The 17,374-nt window shown below is 44.5% G+C and overlaps 1 protein-coding gene across 2 annotated transcripts in view; it reads left to right on the forward strand.

Moving 5' to 3' along the window:
- The first annotated feature begins 6,091 nt into the window (after positions 1 to 6,091).
- kif6 (kinesin family member 6) overlaps positions 6,092 to 17,374 on the forward strand; it is a 705,324-nt gene continuing 694,041 nt past the window's right edge. For both annotated transcript variants that reach the window (XM_085997944.1, XM_085997945.1), the window contains exons 1-3: positions 6,092 to 6,293; positions 8,213 to 8,319; positions 9,700 to 9,774. In XM_085997944.1, the coding sequence (XP_085854070.1) occupies positions 6,234 to 6,293; positions 8,213 to 8,319; positions 9,700 to 9,774 (242 nt within the window). In that variant the 5' untranslated portion in view covers positions 6,092 to 6,233. The remainder of the gene's footprint in view (positions 6,294 to 8,212; positions 8,320 to 9,699; positions 9,775 to 17,374) is intronic.

Genomic DNA, 17,374 nt, shown 5'->3' on the forward strand with positions numbered 1-17,374 from the left:
TTATGACCCATCGTAGCTACTTAATTTTTTTCAACATGTGGCAGGTTCAAAGTTAATATATTTACAGTATTAATGAAGCAGACAATAATTTTAGGTAATGGTTGTGCTAAAATAAAATGCCAGTTCAAAAAGAGCAAGGAATAATGCCGTTTTACATATTGAAGTGTATTTCTTTTTATGACCATATATATAATTTTGTGTCACTCTTCCAGTTGTAACACAAATTTCCATACATAATTCAATATTACAGCTCTAAAACCAACCCAATATAACACTTTATATATAATTCAGTATACCACTTTGTATGCAATTCATTCAATATAACAGCTCTCTATAAAACTCCGTATCCTAACACTCCATACACAATTCATTCAATATAACAGCTCTATGTATAACTCAGTATAACAGTTCATATATCATTCACTCTACATTGGTATAACATTCCACCTGCCACTCATTCAATATACCAGCACTAAATACAACTCAGTATAACACCCGAAATACAGTTTATTTAATTTAACAGCGTTATATACAATTCAATCAATATAAGAGTCTATGTACAATTCAGTCTAACAGCTTTGTATCAAACTCATTGTAACACGTTAGATACAATTAAGTATAACACTCTGCAACATAACGTAACAGTATGTGCACAACTCAGTATAACACTAAATATAGTTCAATAACAATTCCATATACAGCTCAATATCACACTATAATACAGGTTGATGTAACAGTCCATGTGCAATTCAAACTAATAGGGCTACTGATAATTAAATATAACATTTTACATACAGATCAATGTAATAGTCTAGATAATCAGTATAACATTTTATGAACAATTCCATCCAACAGGTCTATCTATGTACTACTCAATATAGCACTCTATCTATAATTTAATCTAACTGCTCTATTTATAATTCACTGTATACAATTCAATCTATGACACATCTGTGTGCAACTCAATACAACAGCTCTATATACAACTCAATGTAACAACCTGCATTTATATAGCACCTTTAATGTAGTAAAACATACCAAGGCGCTTCACAGGAGTGTAATCAGATAATAAATTGACACAGTCAAAGGAGACATTAAAAAAGGTGACTAAAAGCTTGGTCAAAGAGGTAGGTTTTAAGGAGCAACTTAAAGGAAGAAAGAGAGGTAGAGAGGTTTAAGGAGGGAATTTCAGAGCTTATGGCCTAGACAGCTGAAGGCACGACCACCAATGGTGGGGCGAAGGAAGTCAAGGATGCACAAGAGGCCAGAATTGGAGGAGCACAGAGATCTTGGACGGTTGCAAGGCTGGAGGAGGTTACAGAGCTAGGGATAGGCAAGGCCATGGAGGAACCTGTTGCAAATTCGAGGAGTTGGTGGGCATTAGCTCATGAACGCGAACTGGTCAATTTCCCAGCTGTATCTATAACTCAATGTAACACCATCTATTTCTTCAATACAATAGCAAAATACTGCAGATGCTGGAAATTTGAAATAACAACAAAAAATGCTGGAAATACTCAGCAGGTCAGGCAGCATCCGTGGAGAGAGAAACAGAGTTCTATCTATTCCTTCATTGTCGCTGGGTCAAAATCCTGGAACTCCCTACATAATAGTATTGTGAGAGTACATTCACTACAGTGGTTCAAAACAAGGCCCACCTTTTCCAGGGCAACTAGGGATGGGGAACAAATGCGGTCCTGCCAGTGATGTCCACATCCCGAGAATTAATAAAAATAATTGTATGTAGAGCTGCTACACTGAATTGCATATAGAGCTATTATACTGAATAAATGGGATATGGAGTGTGATACGATGGGGGCGATTTTGCCAATGGGGGCGTGTTGGAGGCAGGACTGCTGCTTGTCGGGTTTTAGTCCCGCCTCCATCGACTTCTGCCCAACCCACGCTATTGTCCCCTGATTGACCTTGTTCACTTAGCAGGCCAATTAAGGGAAAGCCGGTTACAGAGAACGTCAGCATATGACGTTTCATCTGTCAAAAATTTTTGACAGATGAATTGTCATTGTTTGACAGCTCTGTGAAGCTGTCAAACACTGACATTCTATGTTGTTTGATGAGTCCTTGTATTCAAGACTCATCAAACCTCTTTCTTTAGCAGAAATTAGATGGTTGTTGCATTGGAGAATACAGCAGCCATCTGTCATCTCTGCCGGTGAGATGTGAGACTCTCCGCATCCCCAACTGTTGAAGCCTGCAGGAAGAAACAAAGGTAAGTAAACATTTTCTATCACTTTCCACTCACCTCACATACTTACCTCTCCACACTTGCACCCATCACTTACCTTCACAGCGCACTTTTGCACCCCTCCGACCCCCGCAGACCCACTGCTCACCTCGGTGACCCTGGCGGGGTTGGAAAAATGGGGATAGTCCTCTTAACTGCCTGTTAACTACCTGTTAACAGGCAGTTAAGTGGCTGTAATCCCCTTCCCGACCCTGTGCGGGTCGGCTACCCGCCTCCTGGGAAGATGGCATGGAGGAGGGTTGGGGGCGGGATGGGCACCCGCCCCCAGATTCTGCCATTTTCCTGGCAGTCCCACCTCCAAACTTGCCTCCCCAGGGCTGGCAAGATCGCGCCCGTAGTCATATATAGAGCTGTTATATTGAATTTTATATCATAGAGTCATAGAAAGTTACAGCACGGAAGGAGGCCATTTCGGCCCATCGTGTCCGCGCCGGCCAACAAAGAGCTATCCAGCCTAATCCCACTTCCCAACTCTTGGTCCGTAGCCCTGTAGGTGAGAGCATCCCAAGTACTTTTTAAATGTGGTTAAGGTTCCTGCCTCTACCACCCTTTCAGGCAGTGAGTTCCAGACCACCACAACCCTCTGGGTGAAGAAATTTCCCCCTCAAATCCCCTCTAAACCTCCCCCCAATTACTTTAAATCTGTGCCCCCTGATTCTTGACCCCTCTGCTAAGGGAAATAGATCCTTTCTATCCACTTTATCTATGCCCCTCATAATTTTATACACCTCAATAAGGTCTCCCCTCAGCCTCCTCTGTTCCAAGGAAAACAGACCCAGCCTATCCAGTCTTTCCTCATAACTAAGATTCTCTACTCCCGGCAACATCCTTGTAAATCTCCTCTGTACCCTCTCTAGTGCAATCACATCGTTCCTGTAATGTGGTGACCAGAACTGTACGCAGTATTCTAGCTGAGGCCTAACTAGTGTTTTATACAGTTGAAGCATAACCCCCCTGCTCTTGTATTCTATGCCACGGCTAATAAAGGCAAGCATTCTGTATGCCTTCTTAACCATTTTATCTACTTGGCCTGCTACATTCAGGGAGCTGTGAACATGCACTCCAAGGTCCCTTTGTTCCTCTACACTGCTCAGTGACCTACCATTTAATGTGTATTCCCTTTCCTTGTTAGACCTCCCCAAATGCATTACCTCACACTTCTACGGATTGAATTCCATTTGCCATGGTTCTGCCCACCTGACCAATTTATTGATATCTTCCTGCAGTCTACAGCTTCCTTCTTCAGTATCAACCACACAGCCGATTTTAGTATCATCTGCAAACTTCTTAATCTTACCCCCTATATTCAACTCAAGATCGTTGATATATACCACAAAAAGCTGAGCCCTGCGGAACCCCACTGGAAACAGCCTTCCAGTCACAAAAACACCCATCAACCATTACCCTCTGCTTCCTGTCTCCAAGCCAGTTTTGAATCCAACTTGACACTTTGCCCTGGATCCCATGGGCTTTTAACTTCGTGACCAGTCTGCCATGTGGAACCTTATCAAAAGCCTTGCTAAAGTCCATATACACTACATCAAACACAATACCCTCATCTACCCTCCTTGTTACCGCCTCAAAAAATTCAATCAAGTTTGTCAGACACAACCTTCCCTTAACAAATCCGTGCTGACTATCCTTGATTAATCCGTGTCTTTCTAAATGAAGATTTATCCTGTCCTTCAGAATTCTTTCCAATAATTTTCCCACCAATGAGGTTAGGCTGACTGACCTGTAATTACTCGGCCTATCCTTTTCTCCCTTTTTAAACAAGGGTACCACATTAGCAGTCCTCCAGTCCTCTGGCACCACACCTGAAGCCAGAGAGGATTGAAAAATGATGGTCGGGGCCTCTGCAATTTCCTCTTTTGCTTTGCTTAACAGCCTGGGATACATTTCATCCGGGCCTGGGGATTTATCCACTTTTAAAGCTGCTAAACCCCTTAATACTTCCTCTCTCACTATGTTTATTTCATCCAATATTTCACACTCCCCCTCCCCCCCAGATAGCAATGTCTGCTTCGCCCCTCTTCTTTGTGAAAACAGACGCAAAGTATTCATTAAGAACCCTACCGACATCTCCTGCCTCCACACACAGATTACCCTCATGATCTCTAATAGGCCCTACCCTTTCTTTAGTTATCCTCTTACTCTTAATATATTTATAAAACATCTTTGGGTTTTCCTTGATTTTACTTGCCAAGAATTTTTCATGCTCTCTCTTTGCTTTCCTAATATCATTTTTAATTGCACCCCTGCACTTTCTGTACTTCTCTAAAGATTCTGGAGTATTTAGCCCTCGGTATTTGTCATACACCTCCCTTTTTTTCTTTATCCTACCCTGTATATCTCTAGACATCCAGGGGGGCTCTAGATTTGTTAGTCCCACCTTTTTTCTTTAAGTGCACATGTTTGGTTTGAACCCTCTGGATCTCCTCCTTGAATGCCTCCCACTGCTCTGACACTGATTTACCTTCAAGTAGTTGTTTCCAGTCCATTATGGCTAAATCCCCTCTGAGCTTAGCAAAATTTGCTTTCCCCAATTTGGAATTTTTATTCCTGGTCTATCCTTGTCCTTTTCCATAGAGAGCAAAAAAGGACAAGGATAGACCAGGAATAAAAATTCCAAATTGGGGAAAGCAAATTTTGCTAAGCTCAGAGGGGATTTAGCCATAGTGGACTGGAAACTACCTGAAGGTAAATCAGTATCAGAGCAGTGGGAGGCATTCAAGGAGGAGATCCGGAGTGTTCATACCAAACATATGCCCTTAAAGAAAAAAGGTGGGACTAACAAATCTAGAGCCATCTGGATGTCTAGAGACATACAGGGTAGGATAATGAAAAAAAGGGAGGTGTATGACAGATACCGAGGGCTAAATACTCCAGAATCTTTAGAGGAGTACCGAAAGTGCAGGGGTGCAATTAAAAATGACATTAGGAAAGCAAAGAGAGAGCATGAAAAATTCTTGGCAAGTAAAATCAAGGAAAACCCAAAGATGTTTTTTAAAATATATTAAGAGTAAATACCTTAAATCTAACAGAATTATAGTCACTAGCACCAAAATGCTCCCCCATGGTGTTAGTGAATTGTATATAGAGCTATAATATTACACTGTATAAGGAAGAAAGACTTGCATTTTTATATAGCGCCTTTCATGACCTTAGGATGTCTCAAAGCAGTTCACAGCCAATGAAGTACTTTTGAAGTGTAATCACTGTTGTACTTCATTGGCTGTAAAGCACTTTGAGGCGTCCGGTGGTCGTGAAAGGCGCTATATAAATGCAAGTCTTTCTTTTAACCTAGAAGAGTTTTATGTAGCTGCATTGAATTAATTGTATGGGGGAGTGTTACACTGAGCTAAGTTTGCATTGATTGAATTATATGGGGAGGGGGGAGACTGCCACCCTGAGCTAAGTTTGCATTGATTGCATTATATGGAGGTGGGGGAAACTGCCACACTGAGCTAAGTTTGCATTGATTGCATTGTATGGAGGTGGGGGAAACTGCCACACTGAGCTAAGTTTGCATTGTATGGGGGGGCGGGGGAGAGACTGCCACACTGAGCTAAGTTTGCATTGTATGGGAGGGGGGAGACTGCCACACTGAGCTAAGTTTGCATTGTATGGGAGGGGGGAGACTGCCACCCTGAGATGAGTTTGCATTGTATGGGAGGGGGGAGACTGCCACCCTGAGCTGTGCTGCACGCTGTCCTTTCCCAAGGCTTCGCCTGCTCCAGGCTCTAGCTCGTCGCGTGCCGCCTCCAACTACCGCCAAGCACTGCATGCGCCGCCCAGTCCTCCCTGGCAACCAATCAGCAGACACGATACTCGGAGGTGAGTCTCCGGCCGCCGCCAAGGCAACCAATGGCGGCGGGGGTTGCAGCGAGTTTACCTGTTGTGGTTGTTAGGGGAACGGAGCGAGCGAGTGAGCTCGGAGACCCGGCGCGGCCGCCACTCCCGAGCCATGGTCAAACAGACCATTCAGATCTACGCGCGGCTCCGGCCCACCAAGAAGCCGATTGCGGTGAGTATGGCAGAGCGAAGCTCTCAATGTCGCGTGTGCGGATACCCGGGCCGGACCTCCCGGTTAAACCCGTCGCCCCGTCCCGAACAATCAGCGCCCGGCCCCGCCCGCGGTGCGGGACGGACCAATAGGAAGGCGAGGAAAAGACCAGCTGACCCCCCCCCCCCCCCCCCCCCGGCACGGTGCGACTTCTGCACCTCTCCCTCTCCCTTTAAATCTATGTATTTCAAATGTCACTTGTTAGATGTGGGCTTATATCCCCATTGCTCAAAAAGTTCAACCAAGTTGAGCCAGACACCATATTCTGATTCTCCAATAACTCCATCTCTGTCAAGGTGCTCATACAGTGTATCTCTGATGTTCCCTTCTAGCAATTTGCCTCTAACCAAAGCCAAGCTCATGGACCTGTCATTTCCTGGTTCTGACTTACTGCTCTTTTTAAATATTGGCATCACATGGACCTCCCTCCAGTCCATGGAACTCCGGTGCACTGTTAAGTATATGAGCAAGGGGCTCATTTTTTTGAGTACCCTAGTGTGAATGCCGTCAGGGCCAGCAACGCAATCTGTTATGAGATCCTTTCATCTAGCCAGGGCTATATCCGTTTCCAGTTTTCCACTTTCAACTTTAGTATCAACCCTATGATATATTATTGGTAACGTAGCATCATCATCTGTCGTGAATACCGATGCAAAGTAGCCATTTAAAATCTCTGCCATATACTGGGAGTCCACCCAAATCTGCCTTGAGGAATTGATTAATGGTCCTCTGACTCCTAACTTAACCGAAAAAGACCTTGCTATTAGTACCACAGTAATCCGCAATCATCATCTCCAATGTCCAAATGGCTGTTTTGATAACCGCTTTCGTTGCCTTTAATTGAGGTTGATACTATTCTCCCGAGAACTATTTTCTTTAAGGCTGTAAAATTATTTTTGCTTGTCTGATTTGTATTTGAACAAGACCTGTTGGCCTATTTGGCTTGGTTTTACCATGTGACTTTTTTAAAACTCTAGGGACATACATAGCTTCCTCTTCCATTAAAAGGGCTTTGAAGAAATTCCATCTTGTTCATGTTGTCCACATAAGATTTAATTGGCTTAAAGTAATTTCTCACCTTTATAACACTAGCCCTCTCAAAATCTGGGACTAGCATAAAAAGTTTCAGCAGCTTTGGTCTGGCTGATTAAGTTTAAATAGGGTTGTGGTCTGTATCTCACTCCTTCATTGGAAATCGTTGACATTTCCCAGAGTTCAAGGCACTGGGAACACAGGCTGTACAGAGTCAGCATAGCCCCAGTCTTCTTTCTTTTCCATTGGCTTGTTTTTTCCACTTGATGGATTCCTATGTTGACTGTTTTATCCTCCACTCCTCCCCTCTCCACTCCTTTATTACTTCTCTCTCCCTTTCATTTCCCATCTCACCTCCTACTCCCTCTCCCCCTCGCCCTCAACTTTTTGCCTCCCTCTCCCTTCTATTCTCCTCTCCTCTCCTTCCTTCCTACCCTCACCCTCTCCTCTTCTTGTGGGTTCAACTCCCACCACAGGACTTGAGCACATAATCTAGGCTGACACTTAAGGGAGTACTGCATTGTTGGAGGTGCCATCTTTTGGATGAGCTGTTAAACCGAGACCCCACTGTTTGAAGAAGAGTAGGGAGATCTCGGTGTTGTGGCCAACATTTATCCCTCAACAAAAACCATCAAGTACAGATTAACTGGTCATTCATCTCATTGCTGTTGGGATCTTGCTGTATGCAAATTGGCAACTGTATTGTTCAAACAATGGTAATTCATTGGCTGTAAAGCACCTTAGGACATCCTGAGGACGTGAAACGTGGAATATAAATGCATGTTCCTTTCTTTTCATGTGATAAGTATGCTGGATCTGCGATTATCCAGAGTGTCTGTCTTTTGTAGCTTTACTCATTAGCTGAAGATAATGGAGGCCCAGTGTTGGAGTATGTCGTGCCACATGATGCAGCTGACGGATTTATAAATAACAAACGAGAAAGCTATAAATTTAAGTAAGTACCATGTATTATTTATCCTTCCTGTATCATACCACTCAGTGGTAATCATCCTCATAAACTGTGGAAATCAAGGCATTTTTATTACCATTGGCTGAGATGTGGCAAAAGCTTTAGATTTTTAACTTTATATTTATAGAGGGTAGCTGAATTAACCATAGGGATAGTGTTTTTTGAGTTGGAGGAAAAACTGTCTGTATTTTTTGTTGTTGTCCTCTTCAGGTAATTATATATCCCTGTTTTCTCACCCAAAAACGTGGGCAGGTGGGCCTACTATGGCCCCTGCCACTGTAAATCTTCAACTGACACTAGGTACTGTGTGAGAGCAGAGTGTGGCATCTATTTTGAGACTTATCAGTAAATATCCCCTTGGATGTACTTTTCTTTCTGGTGGTGCGATGACACTGTAGGTTGGAAGTTTTGACATGTTTTGCAACACTGTGTCAGGTTGTGAGTTTGCCTCTGCAGTACTGCACACTGTGTTTTTGATTTCCGCTACACTGCTGGGCAGGTGACGAGTGGAGGTAGAGTTGCTTCAGGCCACTCCGAGCGGTCGTTTTCAGAGCTGCACACTCCAGGAGCGGATGAAGCAGATGCATTGCCTGGTATCTGGGACCACATTGCCTGTCTGCTTCATTGTCCTGGAATGGTGGGCGGCACTAGGAAACTTAAAAAGAGTAGATGAAGTTACACGCAAACCATTGGCTCATGATTTACATACACTGCTATTATGGTGTGTTGTGAATGCTGCTCACCCACTTGGTTTATTATTATTCATGACAGTCTCTGCCCTTGGGTGTACGGCTGCCCCCTAGCTTTGGGCATAGATTTCAGGCTCCGGTTTACCTCCATCACTTGATTACTCACTTTTATCAGGCCGCAGTGGGTGGATTTGAGAGCCAGCAATGCCTATGTCATTATCTTTGCTGTTAAGTAATTAGGCCATTGAGGCTGTCTGCAATTTGGGTGTGAAATGGAGACCAGGGACTGGCTGACCCAAGTGAAAAGAGTAAGGCAGTATCCAGAGGTGAGGGCTGACTGGTTCTCTTTCTTTGGAATTGATTGGTTCATTTAATGTAACTTTTTTGTTGTTGTTAAAGTCTCTTGGCAATAGTGGGTGAGAGTGTGAAGAAATTTGGATTTGTTGGCAAAAGAGGGTGAGAGTGTCAAAAAATGAGGGTTCAAGTGGCACTAGTGGGTGAGGGTGTGGAAAGTCAGGATTTGATTGTCAATGGTCGGTGATGGGGTCAAAAAAATTAGGATTTTCAAAATTTACAGGTATGTTTCAAAAAACAGGCTGAATAGGCGAATTGGTTTAATTAATATATTCTATAAAGGATCATAAAATTTAGTTTAAAACAATTTCTTGTTTTACAGATTCCAGCAAATCTTTGATCTAGGTGCAAAACAAGAGGAAGTTTTTGAAAGTATTGCCAAGCCTGTTGCTGAAAAGTGAGTTTTATTTTGATTTATCTTTTTGGATCTAGGACTGAGAATTTGAATTCAGCTTCGACGGTGTCAAATAGAGGACCTCCTAAGTCTGAAATCCAGTTTGAATATGAACATATGTTACGACATGGTGAAACATAGAAGATAGGAGTAGGCCATTCGGCCCTTCGAGCCTGCTCCGCCATTCAACGAGATCATGGCTGATCATCCAAACCCTAGCACCCGGTCCCTACACCGACAGCCATCCCACCCAAGCCCTATCCCCATAACCACATGTATTTAATCCCCCCTAACACTAAGGGTCAATTTTTTTTTTTTTTATCATGGCCAATCAACCTAACCCGCACATCTTTGGACTGTGGGAGGAAACCGGAGCACCCGGAGGAAACCCACGCAAACACGGGGAGAATGTGCAAACTCCACACAGACATTCACCCGAGGCCGGATTTGAACCCGGGTCCCTGGCGCTGTGAGGCAACAGGGCTTACCACTATGCCACCGTGCTGCCCCTCTCGCCACTCTCGCAATCATTGTGCAAAAGTAGTTTGACGAAAATCCGCTAAGCTTTCAGTATTCCGTAGAGTACTGTAATCATCGAGAGGTCCACAGCTCCACCTGAAGAATGTGCTTATCGTTGTATGGTCATAACATTAAAAATGTTGAACAATCACAGCAAGCCAGCCAGCATCTAAGCCTACATAGAAACATAGAAGATAGGAGCAGGAGTAGGCCATTCGGCCCCTCGAGCCTGCTCCGCCATTCAATGCGATCATGGCTAATCATCCAAATTCAGTACCCTGTCCCTGCTTTCTCCCCATATCCCTTGATCTCTTTAGCCTTAAGAAATATATCCAACTCCTTCTTGAATACATTTAATGAATTGGCGTTTACTGCCTTCTGTGGTAGAGAATTCCACAGATTCACCACTCTCTGGGTGAAGAAATTCCTCCTCATCTCTGTCCTAAATGGCTTACCCCTTATCCTTAGACTGTGACCCCCTGGTTCTGGACTCCCCGACCATCGGGAACATCCTTCCTGCATCTAGTCTGTCTAGTCCTGTTAGAATGTTATAAGTTTCAATGAGACCCCCTCTCTTCTAAACTCCAGCGAGTACAAGCCCAATCGACCCAATCTCTCCTCATACGTCATTCCTGCCATCCCAGGTATCAGCCTGATGAATCTTCGCTGAACCCCCTCCATGGCAAGAACATCCTTCCTCAGATAAGGCGACCAGAACTGCACACAATACTCCAGGTGTGGTCTCACCAAGGCCCTGTACAACTGTAGCAAGACATCCTTGCTCCTATACTCGAACCCTCTCGCTACGAAGGCCAACATACCATTTGCACTACAATTGTAGCACTGCTGCATTTCCACAACACACCAGCATCTCAAGAGGGCTCATTCTGGAATCTGGCAGGGACTTGGATTCATATTTACACTGCAGCTTCTTAGTGTTGGTACGAACCCAAACTGCTTCCTCCAGGGAGTTGTCACTGTGCATCACTCCAGAGTCGGGTTAGGCCCTGACTTCAGATTTGCACTACAGCTTCTTCGTGCAATGCAAAATCCAATCCGACACAATTTGCAGTAACTTCCTGGTTTCCTGTACCCTCTGCAGTACAACAATCCCACTGGGGTCGGGCAGGAGACAGTCCGTGAAAGTAGCAATGAGGCCTGGGGGTTAAAATGGCCCAAGCCTCACGCCGGCATGGCCGTGCGGGCTTGTTGCGCTCCCTGTAACCCCTCCCTCTATGCCCCACCTGCACCCCAAGTTAAAATCGGGGCTTACGAAATTGATAAAAGAAGTGTGTAAGTAGGGTTCCTTTGAGACTTGCGATGCAGTGACTTTTTGTTCTGCCTGTGGTCGGTGCTTATTTTTAGTTGGAAAATGACCCATTGTGTATGCCAGAAATTGCAGAGCTATGGGGAACTAGAAGTTTGTGGTTGATCTTGGATAGTGAAAAATATTGTTAGGGCAGGTGGTAATGATCAACTGTAGGCGTACGAGTAAACCCTCCCAGCAGTACGTCTCCAATACTGGCTTGTTTAGTTATCTTGGTTTGGGTTAAATATTTGTGTGTCCTCAATGTGCTACCCATTGGCTTTGCATCTGGCACAGTATTTATTTACGAAGAATATTTTTCGAGAATGTTCCATTTTAGTCTTAATGCATTTGTGAGAAGGCTCGGGTAGCCTTTATGTGAGTAACCGGATGGCTAGTGTCAGGAAGCTAGCACTTTGCTACTCTGCTGGCATCCCAACTAAAGCCCTGTCCTAAATGATTAGAAAAATGAAGCCTATGTTTGACCTATACCTAGTGTGTCCTTTCCCCTTACTTTTTTAACCTATTTTTTACTGCTGGCTTCCATTTATTCAGATTATACATTTTTGCAGCTCAAACTACTGACCGGCAATTACATAGAAACATAGAAGATAGGAGCAGGAGTAGGCCATTCGGCCCTTCGAGCCTGCTCCGCCATTCAATGAGATCATGGCTGATCATCCAAATTCAGTACCCTGTCCCTGCCTTCTCCCCATATCCGTTGATCCCTTTAGCCTCAAGAAATATATCCAACTCTTTCTTGAATATATTTAATGAACTGGCCTCCACCGCCCTCTGTGGCAGAGAATTCCACAGGTTCACCACTCTCTGGGTGAAGAAATTCCTCCTCATTTCAGTCCTAAATGGCTTACCCCTTATCCTTAGACTATGATCCCTGGTTCTGGACTCCCCGGCCATCAGAAACATCCTTTCTGCATCTAGTCTGTCCAGACCTGACAGAATTTTATAGGTTTCGATGAGATCTCCTCTCAATCTTCTAAACTCCAGTGAGTATAAGCCCAATTGACACAATCTCTCCTTGTACGTCATTCCTGCCATCCCAGGTATCAGCCTGGTGAATCTTCGCTGCACTCCCTCCATGGCAAGAACGTCCTTCCTCAAGTAAGGTGACCAAAACTGCACACAATACTCAAGGTGCGGTCTCACCAAGGCCCTGTACAACTGCAGCAAGACATCCTTGTTCCTGTACTCGAACCCTCTTGCTACGAAGGCCAACATACCATTTGCCTTCTTAACCGCCTGCTGCACCTGCATACTTACCTTCAGCGACTGGTGCACAAGAACACCCAGGTCCCTTTGCACTTCCCCTTCTCCCAATCTATTGCCATTCAAATAATCTGCCTTCCTGTTTTTGCCACCAAAGTGGATAACCTCACATTTATCCACATTATAGTGCATTTGCCATGTTTCTGCCCAATCACCCAACCTGTCCAAATCGTACTGGAGTTTCACGACATGCTCCTCACAGCTTACCCTCCCCCCCAGCTTTGTGTCGTCTGCAAATTTGGAGATATTACATCCAATTCCCTCGTCCAGATCATTAATATATATTGTGAACAGCTGGGGTCCTAGGACCGATCCTTGCGGTACCCCACTAGTCACTGCCTGCCACTCGGAAAACAACCCGTTTATTCCAACTCTTTGCTTTCTGTCCGCCAACCAGTTCTCTATCCAAGTCAATACCTTGCCCCCAATCCCATGTGCCTTAATTTTGCACGCTAATCTCTTATGTGGGACCTTATCGAAAGCCTTTTGAAAGTCCAATTACACCACATCCATTGGTTCTCCCTTATCTATTTTACCAGTTACATCCTCAAAAAATTCCAGTAGATTAGTCAAGCATGATTTACCTTTTGTAAATCCATGTTGACTTTGTCCGATCCTGTCACTGCTTTCCAAGTGCTCTGCTATTACATCTTTTATAATAGACTCTAGCATTTTCCCCACTACCGATGTCAGGCTTACTGGTCTATAATTCCCCGCTTTTTCTCTACCACCTTTTTTGAATAGTGGTGTAACATTAGCTACCCTCCAATCCATGGGTACTGTTCCAGAGTCTATCGAGTTCTGGAAGATGACCAGCAATGCATCTACTATCTCTAGGGCCGCTTCCTTAAGTACCCTGGGATGTAGACCATCAGGCCCTGGGGATTTATCGGCCTTCAGTCCCATCAATTTTCCTAACACCATTTCCCTACAGATACTGATTTCTTTCCGTTCCTCCCTCTCATTAGACCCTATGTTCCCCGGCATCTCTGGGAGGTTATTTGTGTCCTCCTTTGTGAAGACAGAACCAAAGTATGTATTTAGTTGGTCTGCCATTTCCTTGTTTCCCATTATAAATTCCCCTGATTCTGACTGTAAGGGACCTACGCTTGACTTCACCAATCTTTTTCTTTTCACATATTTATAAAAGCTTTTACATATTTATAAAAGCTTTTACAGTCAGTTTTTATGTTCCCTGCTAGCTTACTCGCATATTCTATTTTCCCCTTCTTAATTAATCCCTTTGCCCTCCTTTGTTGACTCCTAAACTGCTCCAAGTCCTCAGGATTATTGCTTTTTCTAGCCAATTTATATGTCCTCTCCTTGGATCTTATGCTATCCCTAATTTCCCTTGTTAGCCATGGTTGAGTCACCTTTTTTGTTCTATTTTTATGCCAAACTGGGATGAACAAATTCTGTAGCTCATCCATTCGGTCTTTGAATGTTTGCCATTGCCTATCCACCGTCAACCCTTTGAGTGCCATTCCCCAATCAATTCTACCCAACTCACTCCTCAGACCATCGTAGTTTCCTTTATTTAAATTGAGGACCCTAGTCTCCGAGTCAACTACTTCATTCTCCATCTTAATGAAGAATTCGATCATATTATGATCGCTCCGACCCAAGGGGCCTCTTACAACAAGATTGCTAATTAATCCTTTCTCGTTACATAATACCCAGTCTAAGATGGCCTGATCTCTGGTTGGTTCTTCAACATATTGGTCCAGGAAACCATCCCGTAAACACTCCAGGAATTCCTCCTCCACAGTATTGTTACTAATTTGTTTGGCCCAATCTATATGTAGATTAAAGTCACCCATGATGACTGCTGTGCCCTTATTGCACGCTTCTTTAATTTCCCTTTTAATTGCTGCATGGTTTTCTTTTATTCGACCAATTCAGCAAATTGTAGCAGGTATAAAACTCCTTCAATTTTGGACAGTCTTTGGACAAGAAATTGTGCATCAGAAAAATTAGTTGTTGAATACTTTGACAGCACCTCTGTCTCCTGCAACCTCTATCACCAAGAGGAACAAGAGCAGCAGCGTCATGGGAAGACTCCCCTCTGATTTCCCCTCCGGGTCACATGCCATCTTGATTTGGATCTATATCACTCTTTTCATTGTTGCTGGGTCAATATCCTGAAATTCCCTACCTGACACCATGTGTTGGGGTTACCAGTACCACAAGAATTGCAGCAATTCAAGGAGAAGGCCGCCACCACCATCTTGGGGCAGCTTGAGCAATAATTGCAGCGTCACTCAAATCTTGAACAGAATTTTTAAATACTCAGTATTTATTCTTCGTGAACATATTATCTAAATCTAGTATCTCGATTAGAATATACTAATGTAACAAAGGATGGGCTGAGAGAAGGCCATTTGGCCTGTTAGTCTGCCTTTCCATCGACCATACTCAACCGTGAACTCTTCCCCCACCCACTTAATCTACTGAGGGAAGTTTCTCAATTAATAGTCCCTGACCCCCAAAGATAAAAATTATGCCCCCAATTTTCTTTATTCAGACCTGGCCCACTACCCTCCACTGTCAGTTTCTCACCCCGGCTCCCCTCCAACCCAGCAGCGTATGAATTATTATTGGGGGTATTGCACCAAACAACTTGCACCTTAGCTGCTATTCTTACTTTTGCGGTTGAGCCAGAGTACCTTTTATATCCATTCCAGTTCCAGTAAAATCAAATAGGAAACTAGTTTGACCTGAGGAAAAGGGAGAGGAAGAACAGAGAATCAAGAAGAATATTTTGAATAGATAATGACGATGATAATGATAGTGGTTAGCACTGTTGCCTCACAGCGCCAGGGACCCGGGTTCAAATCCGGCCTCGGGTGACTGTCTGTGTGGAGTTTGCACATTCTCCCTGTGTTTGCGTGGGTTTCCTCCGGGTGCTTCGGTTTCCTCCCACAGTCCAAAGATGTGCGGGTTAGGTTGATTGGCCATGATAAAAAATTGGCCCTTAGTGTTAGAGGGGATTAAATACGTGGGGTTACGGGGATAGGGCTTGGGTGGGATGGCTGTCGGTGTAGGGACCGGGTGCTAGGGTTTGGATGATCAGCCATGATCTCGTTGAATGGCGGAGCAGGCTCGAAGGGCCGAATGGCCTACTCCTGCTCCTATCTTCTATGTTTCTATGAAAACTAAAAAACAATGGAAATAAGCGATAGATCATAGAAAGCCCCATACACAGCAATGAGGTGAATGTTGATTTGATCTATTTCCAGTAGTGTTGAGGCAGTGTTGATCAGGACACCAGGGTTGAATTCCTGTTCCATTTGGGTGAGAATTCCGCCTGCCCATCTGACACCGTTCAAACCCCCACCCATTTCCCTGATTGGGGTTCACCAGATACACTAAACGGGCTCCTAATTGATCGCAGCCTCCAAGACAGAGCTCGCCATTGACTGGTTGTAAAATCCTGGCAGTGCTGCAGTACCAGTAGATCTAGGGGTACCATTAAAGGGGCAGAATTTCCTCGAAGATCATACCACTGAAGGCTTCAGCTAAGATTGGGACCTGAGGAGGGCAAGTGCTGGGGTGTAATTGAGGGATAGAAGGCTGGTACAAGCCTCCTCCCTCTATTGGTCTCCTCTGGGCCATTACTACTGCTTCCTGGGACTTACTACCACTCAACACTGCCCATGGTGGCCTGAGAATGCAGCCATAACACAAGTGGGTAGGAGGAAAGTCTGCCGGAGAACTGTGCTCTGCACCCTCCCAATCCCTCCCGCTCCGACTGCTATTTATATACTGCGGAAGGGGAAGGAGAGGCCAGCGACAGTCCCAGTGAGGGGTGGGGAGCGAAATATAGGTTTGGCAACTCGCTTGCCACGACCATCCCCTTCCCCGACCACCTGCTGAGAGGGAACCAGACCATGTGAATCTTTGACATCTTGTTTTATCCACAGATGTTTACTGTTGACCAATAGCCTCCATTACATAAGAACATAAGAAATAGGAGCAGGAGTAGGCCAATCGGCCTCTCGAGCCTGCTCCACCATTCAATAAGATCATGGCTGATCTGATCCTAATCTCAAATCTTCTATCACTCTCCATCCCACCCGAACCCATGTGATCTCCCGGGAGAGGCGAAAAACCAGATAAAAAACCCACTGGCCAATTTGGGAGAAAAATTCTGGGAAATTCCTCTCCGACCCATCTAGGCGATCGAAATTCTTCCAGGAGATCACTCTGTCCCTATATTTTCTACAGTACTTACCTTCTGTAAAGGCGATCTCCACCCCAGCCAGGAACAGGAATAAAACCATCTCCTGAAATCTAACACAGAATTAGAACACAAGAAGTAGGAACAGAACCAGGCTACACGGCCCCTGGGCCCGCTCCACTACCCACAGGGCCATGACCATTCCGAACCTAGCCTCTGTCCAATTTCCTGCCCGCTCCCCGTAACCCTTAATTCCCTTTACTTCTAGGAAACTATCTATTTCTGTTTTAATGATGTAGCTTTCTGGGGCA

This window comes from Somniosus microcephalus, chromosome 9, assembly GCF_052327205.1.
Source record: "Somniosus microcephalus isolate GS21.2 chromosome 9, FLI_Smic_1.0, whole genome shotgun sequence".
NCBI lineage: Eukaryota > Metazoa > Chordata > Chondrichthyes > Squaliformes > Somniosidae > Somniosus > Somniosus microcephalus.